This window comes from Dermacentor variabilis, chromosome 2 (assembly GCF_050947875.1).
Source record: "Dermacentor variabilis isolate Ectoservices chromosome 2, ASM5094787v1, whole genome shotgun sequence".
In the NCBI taxonomy this organism is placed as follows: Eukaryota; Metazoa; Arthropoda; class Arachnida; order Ixodida; family Ixodidae; genus Dermacentor; species Dermacentor variabilis.
Window position 1 is genome coordinate 272,160,601 of NC_134569.1, and position 26,191 is coordinate 272,186,791.

At 46.2% G+C, this 26,191-nt stretch overlaps 2 protein-coding genes across 8 annotated transcripts in view; one reads left to right on the plus strand and one right to left on the minus strand.

Moving 5' to 3' along the window:
* Window positions 1-26,191, minus strand: part of LOC142573306 (COMM domain-containing protein 8-like) — a 144,909-nt gene that overhangs the window by 51,027 nt on the left and 67,691 nt on the right. The gene's annotated exons all lie outside the window — the stretch shown is intronic.
* Window positions 6,144-7,435, plus strand: LOC142571271 (uncharacterized). Its single transcript, XM_075679506.1, has one exon. It carries the CDS (start codon window positions 6,322-6,324, stop codon window positions 7,282-7,284), a length of 963 nt encoding a protein of 320 aa, XP_075535621.1. The 5' UTR covers window positions 6,144-6,321; the 3' UTR covers window positions 7,285-7,435.

The following is a 26,191-nucleotide window of genomic DNA, read 5'->3' on the forward strand; positions in this document are numbered from 1 at the left end:
AAAACTGAAAGGAAGTGGTATTTCTGTTGGTGACTATTCAAAAGAAACATTGAATAAGTGCAGGCTACTCTGGAAGTCTGTGTTGAAAGAAAAAGAAGAAGGCTCGTGCGTGCGCCTGAAACATGACAGGCTTACTGCAGATAACAATCACTACGTAGGGGATTATTCCAAGAATAGCTGTGTCAGGATACGGAAATTCCCGATAACCAAATTGACACAATCAAAGCTTACACTGACAGATAGTAACCACTGAACCGATACCGTCTTCAAGGAAACAGACTTTCGACTTATAAACCTAAATGCTTGAAGCCTCGCACATAAAGTCGGTGATATAGAACATGTGCTAGCCAGTTATGACCCCCATGTAGTTACTGTTGGCGAAACGTGGCTGCGACCAGAAATACCAGATAGCAAGTTGTTACCTCCAGGTTTTGAGATAATACGTAATGATAGAGAAACTAGAGGAGGAGGAGTTGCAATCATAATAAAGGAAAATATTGAATGTGTAAGGATGAACGGTATCCCTAATCACGAGAGCGCTTGGTGCCAAATCAAACTGGGACCTACTTAAGTCGTAATAGGAGCAATCTATAGATCCCCCAACGCATTGATGGAATATTTAGAGGCCATCCAATGCTACTTAGAAAAACAGAAGGCGTGAAATGAAAGGTTAATGATTGCTGGGGATTTTAACTTGCCGGGGGTTGACTGGAACTCTATTACCATAGAGTCACGGGAACATGCTGACTGCGAAGTGCTGCTCGACATTGCTCTCACTAACGATTTAACACAAGTGGTACAGGAAAGCTCTCGAAAAATGGGAACAGTGCAGTCCATACTGGACTTAGTATTTCTTGTTGGATGGTTTGAAAATTATCAGGTAGCAGTTGAAACTGGCATATTAGGCTATCAACTTGTATTTGTACAAATTAAAACCAAAGTTCCTGCAATAAATCTTAAAGAAAGCACTGCGCACATCCCCAATTTTGATAAAGCTGACGACACGAGCATCACTGATTATTTGTTGTTTCATCTTGACAGTCTGAGCTCTGACGATGATGTCAATGCGTTGTGGGAAAGATTCAAAGCCATTATCTTGCACTGCGTAAACTCATTTGTACCATTAAGGAAAAAAAAAAGAAGAAATAAACGTAATCCCTGGATAACGCGAGAGATTGTTCGTCTGAAGTGAAAAAGAGAAAGACAAAGGAAAGTAAAAAATTGTGAAAAGATATCTAACCTATCTGCACAGCTGCAAATAAAGCTTAGGCAAGCAAAGAGAAATATTACGAGGACCCACTTCCGGACTTCATGTTATCTTCTCCACAAAAGTTTTGGTGCCACTTGTCACAAACCACTCAAAGCCAATACAACATTGTTGTTAACGACGAAATCGTAACCGACTGTTAAAAAATTGCGTCTTACCATAACAAGTTCTTCCAGTATGTCTTTTCAAATGTTTCTAATTGTACTGCTCCAACTACAGTAACATCATTTTCACACGTGTCAGATATTCCAGAAGTATGAATTACAGTTGAACCTGGCTATATCGAACTCGCAAAAAAACGCCTATCAGTTCGATATAGAGCATAATTCGATATAAGCCTGCTAAATAATTGGATGTCATAAAAGCACATGCCATTTATAAAATCACTTCATTGATGGAATTAGCTTAATTTCGCATGAAATAGTCCTGCATTTTCTTCTGCTTGGGCAATTTCGCTGCCTATGACACATGCACTTCTCCACATTGTCTAAGGAGTCGGAGCAGCTGAGGCCGCCACCTTCTGCATTTGTGCAGAAGCACCAGACTAGTGCAAGCGCATCAATCACTTCGGAGGACATGGGCAAAGGACTGTCACTGCTTTCCTCATTGTGCCCAATTTCACTTGTGCTTGGTACGATGGCGGCATGTAGTCTTTGTTTTCGGGCTCTGCCGTGGTCGCGACACCATCATTTGCACTCATGAACTCGTCCACCGTTGATTTGCCAAGAGTTTCCAGAAATCCTGACAGATCGCTCCAAAGTTCGACAACACCGGCAACGGCTTCGTTGCATTCATCAGAATTTACAGTCATCACCGAGCATGTGGAAGCTGGCACGGCTGAAGCAATTTCAGATGAACCACTCGTACATGGCCGTGTATATGCATCGGGAGCCATGGGCACCGGGTCGCGAGTTTGGCCACTTTAGCCCTAATCGCCCCTTTATTCTTCAAGACCGTGCTGAGAGTGCTCCTTGGAATCTTGCACACTGCGGAGGCATCCGAATTGTCACCGCGTTTGAGCCCATTTATGATTTCGAGCTTCACGATGAAAGGCGAATTCTGCCGCTTCATCACGGCAACAATGCGGGAGAAGGCCCACAAGACGCACACACAATGAACCAGAAAAGCAGCGAGACAATTCGCAGTTTCGCCATCTTGCACAACGAGGGCACAAGAGCCTCTGATTGGCTGTCTGAGCAAGCACAGCGGGTGGGCCAGGATCATTTTTGCAGGGGGGTGTCGACGGCTCGCTCAATGCAGCGCAGTCACGGTAGGGAGAGCGGTTGGACGGAGCCGCGCCTCCGGGTTTCCCCGCCACCACGAGGAAAAGCCAACTTCTGGGGGCATTTTCTGCCACTTGACGTTCGATATATCGGGAGTCGCTATTTTTGTTTGATGTAAGCGGAATTTTTGCTATATATACTCATTGTAACTATACCTTATCCAGAAATTGTTCGATATATAGAATAATTCAATGTAAATGGGTTCGATATAGTCGGGTTCGACTGTAGCTGTGAAGGAATACTATCACTGCAGCTAAATATCAAGGAACAAAAATCTGTTGGTCCGGATGGAATTCCAAATGCCTTTTTGCGAAGATAAGCTGAATGTGTTGCCCAATACTTAGAAATTATCTTTAATAGATCCCTGCAACAAAAACGGGTTCCAGACGACTGACTTGTTGCAAAAGTTATCTCGATACAAAAAACCGGTGACAAGGAAAAAATTGAAAATTATTGACCAATTTTTTAACCTGAATCTGCTGCAAACTCCTCAAACATATAATACCAAAGCAATATATAAGTACCTAGAAAATAAGAAAGCACTACATTCGAACCAACATGGCTTTCGGCAAAAACTCAACTGTCACACAGCTCGTTGAAACTATCCACGGCACTTTTCAAAAGCAACAGATAATGAAAAACAGGTTGATGCAATATGCCTTGATTTCTCAAAAGCTTTTGATAGGGTTCCTCATAATGAATTAATTATCAAATTGAAACAGCTTGGAATAATAACAATATAATGGAATGGGTCCAGGTCATATCTATTATAAATAAATGAATATCTATCAGTTAGGATGCAGTACGTGGAGATAAACGGCTATCAGTCCGATTGTTTATTTGTAACTTCAGGCGTCCCTCAGGGGTCAGTTCTTGGACCGGTATTATTTCTCGTTTACGTTACGATATTTGTTTAGATATTAATGAAAACGTAAGTGGGCATGTTCAGATAAGAACAGTAATCGAGGTCCCATGACCATTTTTTGTTTTCAATGAAATTTTTATATCTGATGGGCAAATGTGTCCACACAAAGGAATGAACCTTAGTTTTGCAAGAAACTTCGTAGTTTTCTCGGAAAAAAATCGTATGTCACAAGAGGTGGAGAACGTCGTTTTTGCCACTTCGCAAAGTTGCAAGTTTGGAGCCTCACTGCATGCACAATAAATTTTTTACGCACATAAGTATTTTTTCGTGACCTCTTTGCAACATGTACTATACGAACAAATAAAAAAACACTTTCTCGCTGCGTCAATCTTCTAAATAAAAAAGCCCAAACTTCGCTTCCGGAGCTATTCGGTGGAAAAAAGGCACTTTTCAGGGCAGCCTCAGGGCAAGATGCGTAAAGATCTCCACACTGAATCTTTTTCTCAGTATTTTCCAGCTATTTTTACTCAGTTTAGGCAAGTTTTGTAGTTTTACACTTGATAGATATTTTTCAATATGGCCTCAAATTCGGCCGAAGATCAAAAACGTCAAAAAAGTGACAACTTTGACTTCGATTTAAAAAAAAACATCATCGTCGAATTTCATTAAAATTTGCCTGAATAATCCTCAATACTCGATAATATTAGGGTACCAAAAAAGTGTTGCATTATATTGTTTTAAAGTATGAAAATGAATACAAAACTGAGTTCATGATTTCAATCCCTACGATTTCTGAGTATTTTCTCTTAGGATGCGCTATCGTGAGAAGCTGGATTTAGTATTGTCTTTTTGTGGGTAACTTTTAAACGCTACAGTTGCTGAGTTCATAAGTGTAATTTTTAAGTGTTTTTTTTTTTTCTTACAATCAAAGGTCTAAAGCTCCTATTCGCTTTCGTACTCTTCTAACAGTGGGACTTAACTTACTGTAAGCATAGTTGAGAACGTTATCTTGGAGTGACGTGTGGTTAGTGGTCGTTTATGCAAACATTTAATGCACCGGCGCTACTCTCAAGATGCCTTTAACGAGCTGCCGCCGCTCCATGGATGAACCGCGCTTGGCAGCCGCTCCTATAGCTATATAACGCCCGGCGCGACCCTGAATTTCATAGCACCATGTGTGCCGCCACCGAACCGAGGCTTTAGCCGCCGCTATCATCTTTCCACCGCAACGCACCGAACACCTGGCAGTTATACCTCAGCCTTGGACCTTCGACCGAGACAGGCCCGATGAGCGGACGTTGTTCGAATCTCGAGTTTCGCGTGTCGTTTTGCAGGCCTGGTAGAGTGCGGTTACGGTGTGTCCTTCAACCGTTACTTCCATGTTAACGGCTGACGTCGCCGGCGGAGTGGCGGAGTCCGAGTGAGGCATAGCTCGACGGCTGAGCGTCTCTCCGGAGCTGGGGAGCCGGGGTCGTCGGGGTCTCGGGGCGAGCCGTCCCGCTCGCGGTGCCTCGGGGACCCCCGGCTGGGGGCGGCGGTTCGGGCCGACGTACGTGCTGTGGAGCAGTGTTTAGGTACGTCTGACCTCGACGAGCGCGCGTGGTGTTCTCTGGTAGAGGGTGGGGTCGTTTTCTGTACTCACGTGGTTTCTCTGCGCTCGAGGGCTCCCACGACAAGCATTCTTGGTATCTCAGTCTCAGCTCGTACGCCAGACCGAACCAGCGTCAGTGTCGACGGCGGGCAGCCTGTGTTAAAAATCCATCCATCTGTCCATCTCCTTTTTTTTGGAAAAGCAGCCCTGGGCCCTGCATCCGTCTCCTGCTCTTCTATCCCACGATAATCTTCGGAAGCGGTGAGCTTTTGCATTCATGAAGAGATTTCCGCGGCGAACGTTTTGTGCCGACTACTCAAAAAGGCACAAACAGAGAATTGAAAAAGGACGTAATTTTCGCAGTGTAAAGACACTCAATGTCGCTGCTCTCAAAAAAGTCCTACTTCCCGAAGAAGCTCTCCGAGTACGAGAAAGTGACTTCATCTGTCAGAATTGTTACCGTCGGTTCAAAGAAGACATAGATAATATGCAGGCAGAGTCGACCGAAACATTCGAAGAATTCCGCCCTGGAGAAGAAATCGTAGAAAATTTAAACTCCAGTGTCAGCCTTACCTCCGAAATCTCGCCCCTAAGGCCATCGAGCGCTCTAAAAAAACGCCTCAGACTTTCCTATGCAAAGCGAAAGCAGGAAGAGGTGGCCAGAGCTATGGTGACGAAAATACGATCAGGGATACAGGCAGCATATAATATCCCGGAGACTTCGCGTGCGTCGCAAGAAAAGTGTGTGCAATGCAGCAGCTGGGAAGACAACCTACATTCTGCCTACAATAGGTGTACGTCCTTTCAAGAGCGTTGCCAGCTGCTGACACTGCTACCACGCAACCTAACTGTGAAATATGTGCAGGAAGTTATTCCAGAGGCAACGAGGTACGTTATTCAAAAATCGAAGAAGATGGCGGATGAAGACGGCGTATGGTCAACACAGGAGCGATATACAAGATGTAAGCTACAACACGAAGACATTACCACCGTTTTAGAATATTACACCATGGATGAACTCGATTGCTCTAGACAGACACCGAACAAAAAGGATGTTGTGAGAATCGAAAAGGAGGGAGAGAAGGAATGGGTACCTAAACGGTTCATGACACGGTCCTTGTGAGAAGCATTCCGCCTCTACAAGCAAGCTCACCCTGCCTCCCAGGTTGGCCTCACAAAATTCATATCCTTGCGTCCTAAGTGGGTGAAATGCTCGCCACAGTGGCAAGTGTGTGTCTGCGTGTGCTGTGCAAACTTTCAGTTGTGCCTCGTGGGACTGCAGAACGCCTCTGGAAGGTCGCTTTCTCCCGACGATATGCAGAGTCTCTGCGTATGCCAGGAACCTACTGCGTCATGTTTCCTCAGGAATTGTGAGCACTGTCCACAAGATGGCATTTTCACTTTGGAAAATTTTGACATGAGCAGCGAGGACGAGGTGTTGATTGCTTCATGGGAATACGGTGAGCTAGTTAAAAAAACTCTGACCGCTTCATCATTTATGAGAGAATTTCTAAGAATGACCATGAAATGGATTCCCCACAACTATATCAGATCTGTGCAAGCAAAAGCAATACATGAAGAAAAACAGAGCTGCGAGAGAGGTGCAATTGTTTTGCATTTTGATTTCGCCGAAAACTGGACAGTTGTGCTTCCAGACGCAGTACAAGCGTACCATTGGCAGAAAAAGCAGGTCACCGTGTTTACCTGCGTTGTCACGTCAAGAAAATCGACTCAGAACTACGCCGTTATTTCCGACGATATGTCTCATGATTCAGCTCATGCATGTTTGGCTCTGTCAAAAATCAAAGCACACCTCGAAGACAACGCGCCAATCTACACCAAGATAACACATGTGAGCGACGGGGCTCCCGCTCACTTCAAGAATAAATATCAGTTTCATGAGCTACAACGCAGTGAATGTCAAGAGATGAAATGGATGTTTTCGGCCACTGGACACGGCAAAAATGCTTGCGACGGCGTTGGTGGGCTTGTGAAACATCGAGCATCACACCACAACTTGCGGAAATCTGCAAGTGAGGCCATACAAACAGCCAGCGGCTTCGTGGACGCAATTCAAGGAACGCTAAAGAATATCACCATTCTGGAGCTCCCACAGACGGAGCTTGCAGACTTTCGCGAAATGAAGAAGGAAGAATGGAAAACGGCAAGGAAAGTGCCTGGAGTTCAGACACTTCACATGTGGAAGTACGTTCAATCAAATGAAGGCAGTGCATCCTACGTGGCATCCACCGCTGCTTCGGAATGGAAGAGACTGTGATCTGGTTTGTGCTTCGGGCTCGACAATATAATGTGCGCATACCGAAGTCAACTGCTGCCGTTTATTTCTTGTTACGATTTTCTGAATTGCAATCTGCACATAAAGCAGCATACCATTTGTAAATTGTGTCCCTATTAAAACTCCTGCTGATTAAAAACCTTGCATATCAATTGTCCCCCTCAGAAGACGATGTTTTTTTCTCCTGACAGTGCCCTGTCGAACCATTGAACACAGAGGTAAACAGATGCAGGTGCGGAAACGTCGGCTTCAGAAACACATTAATATTCATTTTTATATATAAAAACTTTTCTAAGCGCCGATAAATGATCTAATATTTTTAAAGAATCGATTACATACCAATGTAACTTACGATGATAAATTAGGCAATACAAAAAACGTTTGAACGCCGCCAGCCAGTTCTTGAGACATCAGGTGAAATAGCGAAGTTATTCCCATTTTGACGCATCAAGAACGCCGCTAACAAGCGAGTAGAAGCTCTACAAACATTGAGGATGGTTCGGATATTGTGGTAAATAAAATGTAACCAAGTTCAGTGAGTGCTAGAACAAATTTCAGAGAGTTACTATTTCTAAGAGGCAGTAATAAGCAACTCTAGATAACAGAAACATGAACTAAGTTTTGTATTCATTTTTATACTATAAAACAATATAATGCAATACCTTTTTGGTACCTTAAAATTAACGATTATTGAGGATTATTCAGGCAAATTTTAATGAAATTCGACGATGATGTTTTTTTTTTAATCGAAGTCAAAGTTGTCACTTTTTTGACGTTTTTGATCTTCGGCCGAATTTGAGGCCATATTGAAAAATATCTATCAAGTGTAAAACTACAAAACTTGCCTAAACTGAGTAAAAATAGCTGGAAAATACTGAGAAAAAGATTCAGTGTGGAGATCTTTACGCATCTTGCCCTGAGGCTGCCCTGAAAAGTGCCTTTTTTCCACCGAATAGCTCCGGAAGCGAAGTTTGGGCTTTTTTATTTAGAAGATTGACGCAGCGAGAAAATGTTTTTTTATTTGTTCGTATAGTACATGTTGCAAAGAGGTCACGAAAAAATACTTATGTGCGTAAAAAATTTATTGTGCATGCAGTGAGGCTCCAAACTTGCAACTTTGCGAAGTGGCAAAAACGACGTTCTCCACCTCTTGTGACATACGATTTTTTTCCGAGAAAACTACGAAGTTTCTTGCAAAACTAACGTTCATTCCTTTGTGTGGACACATTTGCCCATCAGATATAAAAATTTCATTGAAAACAAAAAATGGTCATGGGACCTCGATTACCGTTCTTATCTGAACATGCCCAAGTGTACGACTGTTTGCGAACAACTGTTTAATTTATTGAGAAATATGCAACCACAAGGATAAAAAAATGCTCAGCGATGCACTGGCATCTGTTGAAAAATGGTGTGAAACTTGGAAAATGCAAGAAATTAAAAAAAAACTTGTTTTACGTGTTACAAACACGGTTAGGCACGTCCTAAATTTTAATTATCTACTAAGTTGCGCTGTGCTAACTACTATTAACAAATGTAAATACTTAGGAGTAACATACCTGAAGACCTCAACTGGTCTCAACATATCAATATTTGCTCTACTGCTGAAAAAAAGCTATGGTTTTTGCATTGCAAATTAAAGCTTGATCCAGCCCGCGTAAAGTTAACAGCGTATTTAACAATAGTGAGGCCTACACTGGAATATGCAAGTGTCACGATCCGCCAGGGTTCGTGAACTAGGGAGGGCTCAAGGCACCCTCCGTTACACAGACGCTCCGCAGCGAGGTGGTGAAGGATGACTGATCACCGAGCAGCTGTGCTTGTCAGTGTTTATTGGTGCGGTGCAAATGTTGTCTACCGAGCCTGGCGGGCCAACGAAGATTATGCCCGAGGGGGCGTCACATGCTTGTTAAACCCCGTTACCCCCAGTTTGTTTGTTAACTAAAGGAAACAAACGTCCAAGTTCAGAGCATAAGGCTCTGCCACCGTCTCAGCCAAGTCGACGGTGCCTGCTATCCAGGCGAGTAACGGTCCAGCGGCCTCCGCGGTCGAGTACTTCGCCTGTGCACTGGTGTTGACGGGCCGGGTGCTGCCTGAGCCAGCCTTGCTCCATCTGGAGGGTCCGAAGTGGTCGGCCTTGTGAGTGGTGCCAGACTTGACACCGGCCCAACAGGCACTGCACCACTGGCAATGCTTGCCGCCTCCGAGGTGGGCGGTGCTCCGCCGGAAGCAACTGGTATTGCCACTAGTCCTCCTGTGGGCTGGAACTCTGAAGTGGCAGTGAAGGGTGCTAGCCAGGTCCCCAGGCGAGGCCTAACATGGTCGGCGTGTCTGTGCCACGTGGCCCCGTCTGGCATGTGGCTGAGCAGCGATGAGGCGCTGGCAGGAGACACCACCTGTCCGTTGGACCAGGGTGGGCCAGAACAGAAGTTCCTGGCAAAAACTTGAGCTCCCAACTCTGGCAAAGGCCTGGGACGGCACCCTCGGTCAGCAGCCAGCTTCTGCTTCAGCTGTTTTAGGAGCACTGTGGATCGGAGGTCCGGATGCATGATGTCCAAGGGTGTCTTGACTATCCGACCCAGTAGGAGCTCACAGGGGGCACAGCCAGTGACATTGTGGAGCATGGTCCGGTATTAGAACAGTATCCGGGCAATCTGCGTGCGGAAATCCCCCGTCTGGCTCTTCTTGAGCTTGTCCTTGATGGTTTGCACCATCTGCTTGACTGCACCGTTTGAAGCAGGGTGGTAAGGCAGATCCATCATCTGGTGGATTCCGTTCTTCGTCAGCCAGGCCGATACTCTGTGCTGGCGAAAGCAAGGCTATGGGCAGATCGTGACAGCAAGCATCATATGGGACCCCGACCAAAAAGGATTAATTCATAAAATTATGCATGTGCAAAGAAGGGCAGCTAGATTTATTCTTTCAAGGTACTCCCATACTGATTCTGTAAAAGAGATGAGGCAAGAACTAAATTTACCCCCCCTCTTGGAATGCCGTCGCATAGCCAGACAAAAATTCTTGTTTTTGTTTTCTGAACATTTATTTAACTTTGATGCAGCGCAGTATCTAATTCCGCAACAAGTCCGGAGCCTACGAAGTGACCACCACAGAAACTTTTTAGTATCTCAATCTCTTGTCAATACATATGCATACTCTTTTTTCCCTATAACTATAAGAGACTGGAATGATTTACCGGATGCTATATGTGATTCTCAAACTGTAGAACATTTTGAAATTAAGGTTACAAAATATTTTCTGTTACAAAATATTTTCTAAGTGAATCCTCATGATCTAACATATCTCATGTAAGTTGTAGAATGTACTATTGTTATGTATAATTTTGTGATGTATGTGATCTAACATGTATCATGTAAGTTGTAGAATTTAGTACCGTGAAGCATTTTTCGGCTATACATTGCTGCTTTATGTTCGACATGATGATTGCTATGTAAGATTTTGTATTATAGTTATGTATGATGGCACACTGTGATTTGTAAATCTATGTATTAGCTACACATTGCTACTTTATGTAAGCAATTATGGGTTTTGTGCCATATTTGTACCCCACCCCTGTAATGACCCAATCGGCCAACACTACTTGCAAATAAATAATAAAAAAAATCGCCTGTGGTTTTGCTCTGGTTAACCCTAGTTCAATTGCGAAAGCAAGAGCTGCATGGCTACACTTGTAGTGTTAGCATGCCGTTAAGCATCAGTTTAGCTCTATTTTATAGACACCACAAGACACATTGTTGAAGTAACGACTAGGTAACGTCTACGCATCGTCTCATTCCGACACTCTCAAGAACTCAAAGCAGTCTCTTCCGCAGTTGAAGAGTCACTCCGGGACGTGGTAGGACTTCTTCTAGCCGCATCTTCATTACGACGCTTCTTGAGTCATGCGGCACGTTTTTCTGGCGCCTCTTGAGCGTGGTCTCTTCCTCACTTTGTTCTGTCGTTGTTGTGTCTCTTTCGCGCTGTCCATAATGACTAAATACACTGAGGCGAAGCACATATATATACATATACCCCCGCTAGGTGACATCTCCTCTCCCTCTGCCCCAGCAGAGCACATCTGGTGGAGCGAGTGGCGACGGCAGCGGCGTCGACAGCGGTGCCATCTGTTGGAGCGCAGCTGCGGCGTTGCTAGGCAACGGCGGCTCAAGGTCATTCGTCGGCCACGGCATATAGCATACGGCATGCGGCGCGACAAACCGAAATGGCTCGCTGGCTGGCGTAGTAAAGCATTTGCCTTAAAGTAAAATAAAAAGGCTGAAGGAGGCCAGCAGGCTTGACAAGTGGGATTTTATGCCTATGACAGTCACAGCACATTTGCACATAGCGCTGAACCGTCGAAAATAGTGTGGCCAATAGTATTTCTTCCATATGCGCGCTAACATTGTCGCGAAGCCTAAGCGGCCGGCACAGGGATCGTTGTGACATGCCTGTAATACTTCCTCGCACAGCACCGTTGGAATGACAAGAAGGAGCATTTTCTGGCTGTTCTCGAAATTTTTCTTGTATAGGACATCATTCCGGAGGCAGTATCACGTCAATCCTTGTGAAAGTGGGCATGGGACAACAACGTCAGCTCCCTCGAGATATTGAATGACTGGAAGCAGCTCAGAGTGTGCACGTTCATAGTCAGCCAAGCGCACCACGTCAGCGACACCTGGAAACGACTAATCGGGCTTCAAGTAGGAGGATATCAAGGGAATAGGAGAATGTGACAAGCAGTCAGCGTCGCTATGCTTATGACCAGCTCTGTAGACAACAGTGATGTCGTATTCCTGGAGGTGGAGGCTCCAACGAGCGAGGCGGCCTGACAAGTCTCATAGATTAGCAAGCCAGCAGAGCGAGTGATGATCACTGACCGCTCGAAATGGCCGGCCGTATAAGTAGGGTCGAAACTTGCTGATGGCCCACACGACTGCTAAACATTTTTTTTCAGTGGTTGAACAATTAACCTCTGCTTTTGTGAGACTACGTCTTGCGTACGAAATTACACGTTCTGGGCCGCCTTGCCACTGAACCAGAATGGCGCCGAGTCCTACGTCGCTTGTGTCCATGTGAATTTCAGTTGCCGCGGTGTCATCGAAATGCACCAGCACTGGAGTGAATTAAAGGCGTTTCCGCAGTTCAGTGAAGGCCTGCTCTTGGTCGTCCGTCCATGCAAAGGGCACATCTTGTTGCGTCAGCCTCATGAGAGGTTCAGCAATCTTCGAGAAGCCTTCAATGAAATGACGGTAGCAAGCACAAAGGCCCAGGAACCACTGAACAGCCTTCTTGTCTTTAGGATGAGGAAACTCGGCAATGGCAGCGAGCTTTTCTGGGTCTCGGCTTACACCTTGGGAGCTGACCACGTGACCTAGAAACTTGAGTTCCTGGAAGCCAACGTAACATTTTTTCAGGCTTGATGGTGAGGTTTGCCTTGCATATTGCGGTAAAGACGCTTCATAGCCGGGCGAGATGTTCTTTGAATGTGCTGGAAAACCCAACAACATCGTTTAGGTACACTAGGCACCAGCGCTGGATTAAGGGGGTTGGGGCTAAGGGGGCTGTAGCCCAGGGCCTCACCTCGGACAGTAGGAGAAGGGGGCCCATTTATTCTAACCTGCTTAGTATATGGAACCACGAGCAACGGAACTTCGAGCAACATGTATGAATCGAGAAAACCAGAATGAGCAGATGGGGTGCCCCACCTTACATAACAGCATGCGCTTAGCCTAATCATTTGGGGAGAGCTTGTCGAGCTGCGAACACAGGAATCCCCCGCCACCCCGGCGGGGCCCTCTTTCTTACGAAGCAAGGTATGTTTGCTTGGAAGAGTTTTCGTGGTTTCCTGTCAGCCCGTCTGTCCAGTGCTATGTGGAGAGGAGGGGCAAGGGGAAAACACGTAAAACATGTAGTGTGAGAGGAGAACCAAAATTTCCCTTGCCCCTCGTCACCACCACGCCACCCTCCACGTCTCAAATAGTTCTGCCGCTGTCCTTCTCATAGAAAGGATGTGCTGCAGTACTCAACAGTGCCTCCCATTCGACTTTTCTTTACCGTGATGGTAATTTGGGCGGGGGAGGATGAGTCCGATAGCACATGATGATGATGATGAGTCTGATGGCACAGTCTAGGCAGGAAAGGAAAGAAGACGTCACACGTGCTTTTGTCCGCATGCCGTGGGTGCATGGAATGTTCACTGTTCGGGCTGGGGTTGTGGAAGAGTGAAGGGGGAAGTTGGAGAGCTGGACACAAAGGCCCGTCTCCAGGGCCCATTCCTGCCTAGTGGCTGCGCACCCTCACGTGCGCTCGACGGAAAAAGTAGGTCAGACTGGCCGCTGAACTTTCCAGAAAGAAGTAGAAAAAGATTACTTAGAAGCGACGGAGGGCGCGTCACTTCGCCCGCGCTAGGAGTCGCCCTCTCCCCTTCGTTCTCACGCTCGGTGTCAACAGGGCAAAAGAAAAATCGAGAACCTCCCAGAACAAACAATTGCTCCTAGCCAATAGGAAGACGAGACCAGAATAGGAGAAGGAGTGAGTTTGTATGGAAAAGGAGGGAATTGGTACAAGGAACTCTAAGCATGTGTGAAAACCTGTTTTGGCACTAGTAACAGACAGACGCGGCACGCGTCTATAAAAGGAAGTTCATCGCGGGCTGCGATGCGGCCCCCGAGTCGCCGGTTAAGCTTGCATAAGCCTGCCCACTGAGGAGCTCCTGGGGGACGCACCACTCTCGGCCAGCCACGGACCATCCAGGCAGCGTGCGCCAGTCATCGGGACGGCCACCGTTGGACACCTGTGGTCACGTCGGACTGACGAAGTGCCCAGTGGACACTTAGCATCCATTCATGCGAAAATGCTCGGTCGGAAGCAGCATCATCATCATAATCACAATCATCATCATCAGCCTGGTTAAGCCCACTGCAGGGCAAAGGCCTCTCCCATACTTCCCCAACTACCTCGGTCATGTACTAATTATGGTCATGTTGTCCCTGCAAACTTCTTAATCTCATCCGCCCACCTAACTTTCTGCCACCCTCTGCTACGCTTCCCTTCCCTTGGAATCCATTCTGTAACTCTTAATGACCATCGGCTATCTTTCCTCCTCATTACGTGTCCTGCCCATGCCCCCCCCCCATTTCTTTTTCTTGATTTCAACTAAGATATCATTAACTCACGTTTGTTCCCTCACCCAATCTGCTCTTTTCTTATCCCTTAATGTTACACCTATCATTCTCCTTTCCATAGCTCGTTGCGTCGTCCTCAATTTAAGTAGAACCCTATTCGTAAGCCTCCAGGTTTCTGCCCCGTAGGTGAGTACTGGTAAGACACAGCTGTTATAAACTTTTCTCTTGAGGGATAATGGCAACCTGTTGTTCATGATCTGAGAATGCCTGCCAAACGCACCCCAGCCAATTCTTATTCTTCTGATTATTTCAGTCTCATGATCCGCATCCGCAGTCACTACCTGTCCTAAGTAGATGTATTTCCTTACCACTTGCAGTGCCTCACTACCTATCGTAAACTGCGTAAACTGGTCGGAAGCATCAAAGTGGTGCATGTAAACGAAAGGCGAAGTTGGAAAGAGAAGAGCATGAAAAGAAGCTACCAAAGATGACTACTAAGAAGAAACTACTACTAAGAAGAAACTACCTACTCAATGCAGCTTCCGCGGAGAAGTATGATCGCTCTAGCCAGAGTCCGTGTGCTTCTGTGGAGGACTTGCCAATTCCGTCACCACGGTTTTCTGGCAAGAAGCAAGGTTTGACTCATCTTGGGTGTCTGGATCCTGTGAAAACGGTGCCAACCTCGGTCGTCCATTATTCTGAGCAACCGGCGCTAACCGAGCCCTGTCCTGTTCCTGAGTCAGCAACGTCTATGCTACGGTGCAGCAGTGGCTTAGAGGTAGAACACCCGCCTCGCGTGCAAGAGGTCCATGGTTCGAATCCCGGTGCCGCGCAATTTTTCACCGAAGTAAAAAAAAAAGAAAAGAAAATCCGCGTGTTGATAAAATTGCATAAACAGGCCTGGAGTGTGGCCTGATCCCGGTGTCCAGAACCGGTAACGCACTCCCTCACCGGAGCAGGATTGGCCACCCTGGTGCTGTACTTAGCCACAACCTCCTATATGAATACAACAATCAAACCCGGCCCTCAGTCCCCAGCAGCTGCGAAGCAAGTGATCACGGCAGCGGTCAGACCGCCATTGGAATATGAACCTGGCAATGTTTAATGTTAGAATGTTATCTAGTGAGGCGAGTCTAGCAGTGCTATTGGAGGAATTAGAGGGCAGTAAATGGGATATAATAGGGCTCAGTGAAGTTAGGAGGCCAAAAGAAGCATATACAGTGCTAAAAAGCAAAGACGTCCTGTGCTACCGGGGCTTAGCGGAGAGACGAGAACTAGGAGTCGGATTCCTGATTAATACGAATATAGCTGGTAACATACAGGATTTCTATAGCATTAAGGAGAGGGTGGCAGGTCTTGTTGTGAAACTTAATAAGAGGTACAAAATGAAGGTTGTACAGGTCTACGCCCCTACATCCAGTCATGATGACCAGGAAGTTGAAAGCTTCTATGAAGACGTGGAATCGGCGATGGGTAGAGTGAAAACAAAATACACTATACTGATGGGCGACTTCAATGCCAAGGTAGGCAAGAAGCAGGCTGGAGACAAGGCAGTGGGGGAATATGGCATAGGCACTAGGAATAGCAGGTGAGAGTTATTAGTAGAGTTTGCGGAAAAGAATAATATGCGGATAACGAATACCTTCTTCCGCAAGTGGGATAGTCCAAAGTGGACGTGGAGGAGCCCGAACGGCGACTAGAAATGAAATAGACCTCATACATTGCGCTAACCCTGGCATCATACAAGATGTGGACGTGCTCAGCAAGGTGCGCTGCAGTGACCATAGGATGGTAAGGACTCGAATTAGCCTAGACCTGAGGAGGGAATGGAAGAAACTGGTACATAAGAAGCCGATCAATGAGTTAGCGGTAAGAGGGAAAGTAGGGGAATTCCAGATCAAGCTACAGAACAGGTATTCGGCTTTAACTCAGGAAGAGGACTTTAGTGTTGAAGCAATGAATGACAATCTTGTGGGCATCATTAAGGAGTGTGCAATAGAAGTCGGTGGTAACTCCATTAGACAGGATACCAGTAAGCTATCACAGGAGACGAAAGATCTGATCAAGAAACGCCAATGTATGAAAGCCTCTAACCCTACAGCTAGAATAGAACTGGCAGAACTTTCGAAGTTAATCTACAAGCGTAAGACAGCTGACATAAGGAAGTATAATATGGATAGAATTGAACATGCTCTCAGAAACGGAGGAAGCCTAAAAGCAGTGAAGAAGAAACTAGGAATTGGCAAGAATCAGATGTATGCGTTAAGAGACAAAGCTGGCAATATCATTACTAATATGGATGAGATAGTTCAAGTGGCTGAGGAGTTCTATAGAGATTTATACAGTACCAGTGGCACCCACGACGATAATGGAAGAGAGAATAGTCTAGAGGAATTCGAAATCCCACAGGTAACGCCGGAAGAGGTAAAGAAAGCCTTGGGAGCTATGCAAAGGGGGAAGGCAGCTGGGGAGGATCAGGTAACAGCAGATTTGTTGAAGGATGGTAGGTAGATTGTTCTAGAGAAACTGGCCACCCTGTATACGCAATGCCTCATGACCTCGAGCGTACCGGAATCTTGGAAGAACGCTAACATAATCCTAATCCATAAGAAAGGGGACGCCAAAGACTTGAAAAATTATAGACCGATCAGCTTACTGTCAGTTGCCTACAAACTATTTACTAAGGTAATCGCAAATAGAATCAGGAACACCATAGACTTCTGTCAACCAAAGGACCAGGCAGGATTCCGTAAAGGCTACTCAACAATAGACCATATCCACATTATCAATCAGGTGATAGAGAAATGTGCGGAATATAACCAGCCCTTATATATAGCTTTCATTGATTACGAGAAAGCGTTTGATTTTGTCGAAACCTCAGCAGTCATGGAGGCATTACGGAATCGGGGTGTAGACGAGCAGTATGTAAAAATACTGAAAGTTATCTATAGCGGCTCCACAGCCACCGTAGGCCTCCATAAAGAAAGCAACAAAATCTTAATAAAGAAAGGCGTCAGGCAGGGAGATACGATTTCTCCAATGCTATTCACAGCGTGTGTACAGGAGGTATTCAGAGACCTGGATTGGGAAGAATTGGGGATAAAAGTTAATGGAGAATACCTTAGTAACTTGCGATTCACTGATATTGCCTTGCTTAGTAACTCGGGGGAACAATTGCAGTGCATGCTCACTGACCTGGAGAGGCAAAGCAGAAGAGTGGGTCTAAAAATTAATCTGCAGAAAACTAAAGTAATGTTTAACAGTCTCGGAAGAGAACAGCAATTTACAATAGGCAGCGAGGCACTGGAAGTGGTAAGGGAGTACATCTATTTAGGACAGGTAGTGATTGCAGATCCGGATCACGAGACTGAAATAACCAGAAGAATAAGAATGGGCTGGGGTGCGTTTGGCAGGCATTCTCAGATCATGAACAGCAGGTTGCCATTATCCCTCAAGAGAAAAGTGTATAATAGCTGTGTCCTACCAGTACTCACGTATGGGGCAGAAACCTGGAGGCTTACGAAAAGGGTTCTGCTTAAATTGAGGACGACGCAAGGAGCTATGGAAAGAAGAATGGTGAGTGTAACGTTAAGGGATAAGAAAAGAGCAGGTTGGGTGAGGGAACAAATGCGAGTTAATGACATCTTAGTTGAAATCAAGAAAAAGAAATGGGCATGGGCAGGACATTCAATGAGGAGGGAAGATAACCGATGGTCATTAAGGGTTACGGACTGGATTCCAAGGGAAGGGAAGCGTAGCAGGGGACGGCAGAAAGTTAGGTGGGCGGATGAGATTAAGAAGTTTGCAGGGACAACGTGGCCGCAATTAGTACATGACCGGGGTTGTTGGAGAAGTATGGGAGAGGCCTTTGCCCTGCAGTGAGCGTAACCAGGCTGCTGATGATGATGATGCTACTCGGCCGGGGCCCTGCCACAGAGCTGCAGGTGTCCTGTCTGCCATGCCTGATTTCTACTACTGCTGATCAACAGCTGCCAAACCTCCCCAATGAGCCTCCTTCTACTGACAAGCGCCAGGAAACAACACTCCAATAATCGACTCACTTGTTTCCTGTTAGTTTGGCTTCAAATAATCATGTTCCCACCCACAAAGTGTGCCTCAACAGGACGAATGAGACGGCTTCTTCTTGCGGCAATAGAAAAGTACAGACACTCCCGCAGCAAGAGCTATGCTGCGAGATTCACTGAAGTGACCCTGCTAAGTGGCTGGATGTTATTACCGACAGCTTTCGGAGTGTATGCCTTGAGAAAGGGCCATTGTATTTTCAAAATCGTGCAGAAAATTTCTTTCTTCTTTCGGGCAGAAAAATCCGTCTTCCGAAAGGCAATACAAAACTCAGAAACGCTATATGTCACCTCATCTTTTCGTGCGAAAGGCTGTAAATGGGGAGGCGTATGAGCGACACTGGTTAATGTACTCGGAGTCGAAAGGTTCCGTTTACTGTTTCATGTGAAAACTATTTTCGATTTCAAGCAACCCCACTGCTTTCACCACACACGGCTTTTCTGATTGGAAAAGAGCAGAAGAAAAGGTGTGCGCACATGAAAATAGCGTCGAGCACTGGAACTACGTGGCAGCATGGCCCGCCCACTTTAACTCGAGCAGCACAATTGACAAGGAGCTGGTAAAGCATCTTGTCACTGAGACCGCTTACTGGACAGAGGTGTTGAAGTGCGTAGTCGTCGTAGGTAAGCTTCTAGCTGAGCGCAACCTAGCATTTAGGGGCAGTGAGGAGATTTTTGGTTCACCGAGAAACGACAATTATATGGGAGTGCTTGAGGCCATTGCCAAGTTTGATCTCTTTCTAGAGAAGTACATCAAACGCTATGGGAACAAAGGAGAAGGTCACCCATCGTATCTGTCAAAAACCATTTGTGATTAATTTATTGAGCATATGGCAAAGACTGTAAAGGAACGTCTCGTTGACGAAGTGAAATGTGCAAAATACTTCTCTTTAATTGTTGATTCGACTCCAGACCTTACTCACGTTGATCAGCTGTCAGTTCTTTTACGATGCTATTTAAGTGGGAAAATGTACGAACACTTTTTTAGATTTGTTCCAACTGAATCGCATACCGGCTTTTATCTTTTCAATACCGTGATGTCCCTCTTGACGACCAATGGCATCTCAATTGACGATTGTAGAGGCCAAGCTTATGATAATGCGAGTAATGTCAGGAAAATACAAAGGACTGCAAGCTCAAATCAAACACCTGAATGAATTGGCAGTCTACGTCCGGTGTGCTGGTCATTCACTGAACTTAGTTGGCGCGTGTAGCGTTGACAGTTGCCTTGAGGCAGTCAAATTTTGCACTGTAATTCAGAGACTGTATGTGTTCTTTGCTGCCTCTCCTAAGCGATGGAGGTATCGTTTGGACAGCATGGGCGGAACTGGCCAGCAGCCTGCTTTAAAAAATCTCTCTGAGACCAGGTGGTCAAGACATGCTGAATCATGCTAGGCCATTCTGAAAAATTTCAATACAGTCTTGTGTTGCCTTGAAGCTGTATCAAAGAATGAGGAAGAAAACAGTGACACTAGGAACAAAGCACACTCTCTCTTCAAGAAAATGACAAAACTAGAGACTGCATCCATGGTGATTTCTGGAGTGAAATCTTGGAGCGCTTTGACAAAACCAGCATAGCACTTCAGAAACCAGGCCTAGACATTTCAACTGCTGTAGACCTGCTGAGCTCTCTAGAGGGCTTTGTTAATTCTTTGTGACCTCTCTTTGATACCTTCGAAGAGAGAGCATGCACGCTAAGTACCAATCAATGTTATCAGGATGAGGGCAAACGCATCGTTTTGAGTAAGCACCCGGACAGAAAAAGCAATAGTGCACTACAAGGTAGAAAAAAGTTTATCGTAGAGACCTACAATGTTGTACTTGACAGTCTAGACTCTGCTTTGCGAGTGCAAAAGGCTGCCTACACTGAACTCTGCGAAAGGTTCGGATTCTTAAAATTGCTGACAGAAGTTGGCAGCAAGGCCTCTCTGGCACAGCAGGCTGATAAGTTGGTGGAAACCTACAAAAATGATTTGAAGCCAGCATTTTCTGCTGAAATCATTCAGTTTGCGAACTTTCTCCACAACTCTGTGTGCCAGGACACGAGTCCCCTGAGAATAATGAAGTTGCTGCACGAAAGAAAGCTTATTGATGTGTTTTCGAACATTTCGATTGCTTTACAAATGTACTTAAGCATACCCGTGGCAAACTGAGACCGAACGATCGTTTTCCAAGTTGTTGCTGATAAAAAATCACCTTCGTTCGAGCCCCCTTGATGACAAGGTGAACTCGCTTGCTATCATACCCATTGAAAGCGACCTCCTCCGCGATCTATCCTTCGAACAGACTATATCTGATTTCGCCAAAGCGACGGCAAGAAAGATGCCATCTTAAATTAGGACTGTTTTCGCTATACATGAATAGTTCCAATAAGTTCGTTGTGTCACCTCCCAGCCTCCAGGTTGCCAATGAAACGCTGAGCAGTGTAATTCAAGGTATGCAAATCTTCGTTGTTCATCTCTTGGTTGTTCATCTTGTGATATTTACTGTGCTTATAAAGACCTGTATATTTATTGTTTTTGATAGTGCCACATTTATTTGGTGTCGTCCTTGCTTGTCTTACCTTTAAAGGGACACTAAAGGTTACCAGAAAGTCAAGTTAAAGTGGTAGAGCAATGTTCTAGAACGTCTAAGGCGTCAATATAATCGCGAACAGAACTTTAGTTACCGAGAAATGGAGGCAAATGCATGACACGATTTGAGACCCTCCAGCGACATTCCGGTACTAGCCCGATGACGAAAGCACTCCTCATAATTTGTGTTACTAATACTCAACTACTCGTATTAAAAATATCATTTCATTCGATTATAAGACGGAAGAAAATGCTACTTGACTATGTCTATTTGATTCTAAGAAAAAATAACATTTTGACGTTACCCTTCAGTAGTATGGGTGGTCGAAAGGTTTCGTTTTCGCTCGACTCTGCGCCGCGCAGGCTTTGGAGTTTCAGCAGTTTCGTTATCGCGTCGTGCTGTGCGGGTTCTGCTGGCTCGCGACACTTTCATTTGGAACAAGCAGTGAGAATGCCACGTCCATGTGATGTCGTGGGAAGCCCTCGTTGCTTTCCCGCTCCGGAGAGCCGGTGTCGAGGCCGCCGTCGTAGTACGCAACGACGCCGGCAGCGCGAGCCCTCAGCAGCAGGTCGCGCTCGTCAGTGCTCAAATCGCTGAAGTTGAGCCCAGCATCGCGAGCCAATCTGTCGTTGTCAGGGTCCATTGCAACGAGTGTCGAAGTTTGTGTCATAGAATGAAGTACCAGCTTATGGTCGCGCATTTCTCCTTCCGCTAGCCACCATACTCCCGCTTTCGCTCTGCTGTCGGCTCTGGCTTGGCTCTGTTTCTGGCCGCGCGTTGTCGTTTTGCGCAGAAAAGCCATAGCGCCGTCTGCGGACGCCGTTTTACTCACCGACGGCGCAACGTCACTATGAGACCATGATGTCAGTACTCCTCGATCGGAGGGCGGGCGATTTGAACTGCGCTAGAGGTACGCAGACGCTTCAGAACGCATTTTCTCTTAAAATAAGTCTCTCCTTGGCACGAAACAAGCGTTTCGAGGTTTCTGGGATGGTATTTCAATAGTCCACGTTGACTTAATAGTAACCTTTAGTGTCCCTTTAACCTTTAACGAAAATATTTTGAAATAATGTTTTGTAATTACAGTTGGCAAATTTCATCTGTATTCTAGTGTATTTTTATGGTGTTTGTATTGCTTCAAGTATTGTATATATCTATTGCATATTTATAGAGTAACGTGTATAATGATTACTGCAGTCTGATGCTTGAATTTTAATAAAGAGTGTTTTGGATAGAACCATGCGTCTCCTCACGGGATTAAATTTAGTGATGCAAACAAAGCCTACCTTCAGAAGGATCAACATCTGAGCTGTGTTGACTTTTAAATGTTCTTGTTCGTCTTGAGTGCACTAAACTTTTCCTTAAAGCCTAGCTTTTGCTGAAAACATAATGCAGATTAATCACAAACTGAAAATATGTGTTGGTGTTTACAACAGCATGCATTTCAAGCAAGTTTTGTTGTTTGTTCCTTATAATAATAACGATAATAATAATCCCATTGATCGCACTTCGTTCTTTTCAATTTGGTGGAATTGAAATGAAACATGGCATATTTCCTGTAGCGTAGCAGGCGACAGGAGGGGGGGGAGGGTTAGTATAGGGAAAGGGGGCCTGCATGCGCATTAGCACAGGGCCCCCATTTTTCTTAATCCGGCCCTGCTAGGCACGTCTGCCACTTTAATCTAATGAGTACAGTGTCTATCATTCATTGGAACGTAGCAGGAGTGGAAGAGAGACCAAAAGGCAGGGCTTTAAATTCGTATAGCCTGTCAGGAGTCACGAAGGCGGCTTTTACACGGTCATGCTCATCTACTTCGATTAGCCAGTACCCTGACGTTAGGTCCAACGAAGTATTGAACTGAGCATGACGCAGCCAGTCCAAAGCGTCATCGATCCGTGGCAGGGTGTAAATGTCGCGTTTGGTGACTCGGTTAAGCCGTCTATAGTCAACGCAGAAGCGGTTTTGTCTTTCTTTTTTACTAGTATGAGAAGCGATGGCCACGGACTTGTCGACGGCTGGATAACGTCATCATTTAGCATTTCTTGAACTTGACGCTTAATCGCCTTCCACTCCACAGGTGACAAGTGATATGGATGCTGACGAACAGGCCACGCCGACTCCTCTGTAACTGTCTGGTGTTGAGTTGAGTAACGGAGGTGCCCTGGACCTTAGAATCCGTGGAAAAACAGCCAGAGAATTCTGTCACTAGGCCCAGCAGCTGATTCTTGGAGAGTGCATGTGCAACCACAAACTTCCTCGTTCTCGCTTCAAGACGCCAGTGTCATCACGTGCCAACTTATTTCGCGTAAATATCATGCTCACGTTTACAGGCCATCAGACTTCACTTCCTCTCCTTAATTTTAACTGCTCGACTCACATTGTGTGTCTTCATTTCGTTCTCTTGTCCTCTTGTTTTTTTGCACTTTGCCTCACGTTACGCAGTACCAACTAGCCCACCAGTCTGTTCTTTTGACCTTCATATTCTTCCAAAAGGCATGTCTTTGGATGACATCTCGCCTGTGAACAATTGCGAGAAATTCCCTCACCCTCTACAGGAACCTCCAATTCACCAACTCTCAGACGAACTTAGCAAGATGATTGCACATGATCTTCTCCCGGCACAAGATGCTGGCTTCCACCGTCTCTTGGAAACTTACAGCAATGTTTTTTAATCACCTACAGAAATTTTTCAATAACTAAATGGGAGTACCTGGCATATGTTTGCACAGATGCCAAATTGCGCTCCTACGTGTACGGATGCACATTTTCTGTGGTTACCGATCACCACGCCTTGTGCTGGCTCTCCTCACTTAAAGTGCCCCTTGGACGATTGTAATGTGGCCAGTAGGATGGACTGCATACAACTGCAGGAAGAGCTCAAATCGTACTGAATTGTGGTGCAGTTTAAACAGAATAGATTTCAACATTAACAAGTGCGTGCATGTCAGCTTCACCAGAAAAATTCACGAACTGCTGTATCGCCACAATTTAGATAATGAAGCTGTTCGTTAGGAATCTTCTAAGTGTCTTGGAGTGATTTTATCTCAGGATGGGTCACAGTCCAACACTGGCGTGTCGGACTACGAACCCCCCCACCCCCAAAATTTTCTGACGACCCCCTTCCCCCCTTTCCCACGGAACACAGTTTCAAGAGGTGGGCACCTAAAGAGTGACATGGATGAAGCTTGAATGTGAAAGCAAGGCAAGGGCTAGTGGTGGTAGGAGGGTAGGGGGATGTCATGGGGTGATCCATGCACAGATCCATGCTCCATTATCCATGCTCCCATGCACAGAACATTGCAGCCCCCTACTTATGGCATGCCTCTACCTCATTCCGGATCGTGTTAACCGCAACTACTCATGGGGAATCGGTGCCAAAAAATTACACACACAGATAAAAATGGGACATACGCATGCATAAAACTTGGCATGCATTGTTGCTCCTGTTGTGCCTGGCGATCCCTCAGAACAAAGGATGCTCTACCAGCAACCTGTAGCTGTCATGGTTGATGTTCACACCTCATCATTCACTTCACTTCAAGACAGCGACGTCACCCTCCTGACCATCATGAAGAGGCCACTCATCGATGACAGGGTCATTGTCAAGGACTCCCGGGGAAATCAATGGCAGGTTCATGGTTTGCCACCTGTCAGTTGGCTCATATTGTGCCACATTGGAGACAGGTGTGCCTCGTTGGAGGCAGACGCGCCACCTTGGAGACAGGTGCACCACGTTGGAGGCAGGAGTGCCACGTTGGAGACAGGTGCATCGCGTTCGAGACAGGTGTGAAACGTTGGAGACAGGTGTGAAACGTTGGAGACAGGTGTGACACATTGGAGACAGGTGCACCACATTGGAGACAGATGCGCTGCATTGGAGACAGGCGCACCACACTGGAGACAGGTGCGCCACATTAGAAACAGGTGTGCCACGCTTGCCACGTTCGAGGCAGCTGTGCCACGTTGGAGGCAGGTGCACCACACTGGAGGCAGGAGTGCCACGTTGGAGGCAGGTGCACCACGTTGGAGACAGGTGCACCACACTAGAGACAGGTGCGCCACATTAGAAACAGGTGTGCCACGCTTGCCACGTTCGAGGCAGCTGTGCCACGCTGGAAGCAGGAGTGCCACGTTGGAGGCAGGTGCACCACGTTGGAGACAGGTGCATTGCGTTGGAGACAGGTGTGAAACGTTGGAAACAGGTGTGACACATTGGAGACAGGTGCACCACATTGGAGACAGGTGCACCACATTGGAGACAGGTGCGCCGCATTGGAAACAGGTGTGCCACGTTGGAGGCAGGTGCACCACATTAGAAACAGGTGTGCCACGCTTGCCACGTTCGAGGCAGGTGCACCCCACTGGAGACTGGTGCACCACATTAGAGACAGGTGTGCCACATTAGAGACAGGTGTGCCACATTGGAGACAGGTGTGCCACGTTGGAGACAGGTGTGCCACGTTGGAGACAGGTGCACCACGTTGGAGGCAGGCGCGTCACGTTGGAGACGGGCGCACCACATTGCAGACAAGTGGGGGTTTGGCGCTTGTGATTGGCGAGTAAATTCCTTTGACGAGGGAATTCACTGGACTGCTGTGAGGAGACGCTCAGACATGCAAGGACTCTAGCATGTAGTGTGCTCCGATAGTTGGAGCCGTGTTTGAAAACTGAACCACATACTTTTTTTTTTAATATAATCCCTTTTCCCATTCTCTTCAACATCGCTCGGAACCCTTCTTTCTCCCAGCACATGGTATGGCACCATCCATGGAACTTTCATGGCCACACAGACCCCCAACTTTCACAACAGTGGTGGCACTGTTGTGAAAGTTGGGGGATCGTCGTATCGAGTGATAGTCTCGATGCACAGTTGAGAGCGATTTTTTTGGCATTTAAAGAAAGCCCACGAAATATGAAATAAAACCATGTGACTGCACTTGTGCGCCCCCCCCCCCATCATATTGTAGCACTTTCAACTGTGCATCAAGCCTATTGCTTATCAGGGACGACAATGCTAACCTTCCGTGTGCCACCGTGTGCCAAAGCATAGAGTCGCGGCCGCTCACTTCGCCAATGTCCATATGCATAGTTTTTTCACACAAACCGCAATT

What these genes read in the sequence shown, in the direction of transcription:
- LOC142571271 (XM_075679506.1), top strand. Translation starts at nt 6,322, where the DNA reads ATGCAGAGTCTCTGCGTATGCCAGGAACCTACTGCGTCATGTTTCCTC.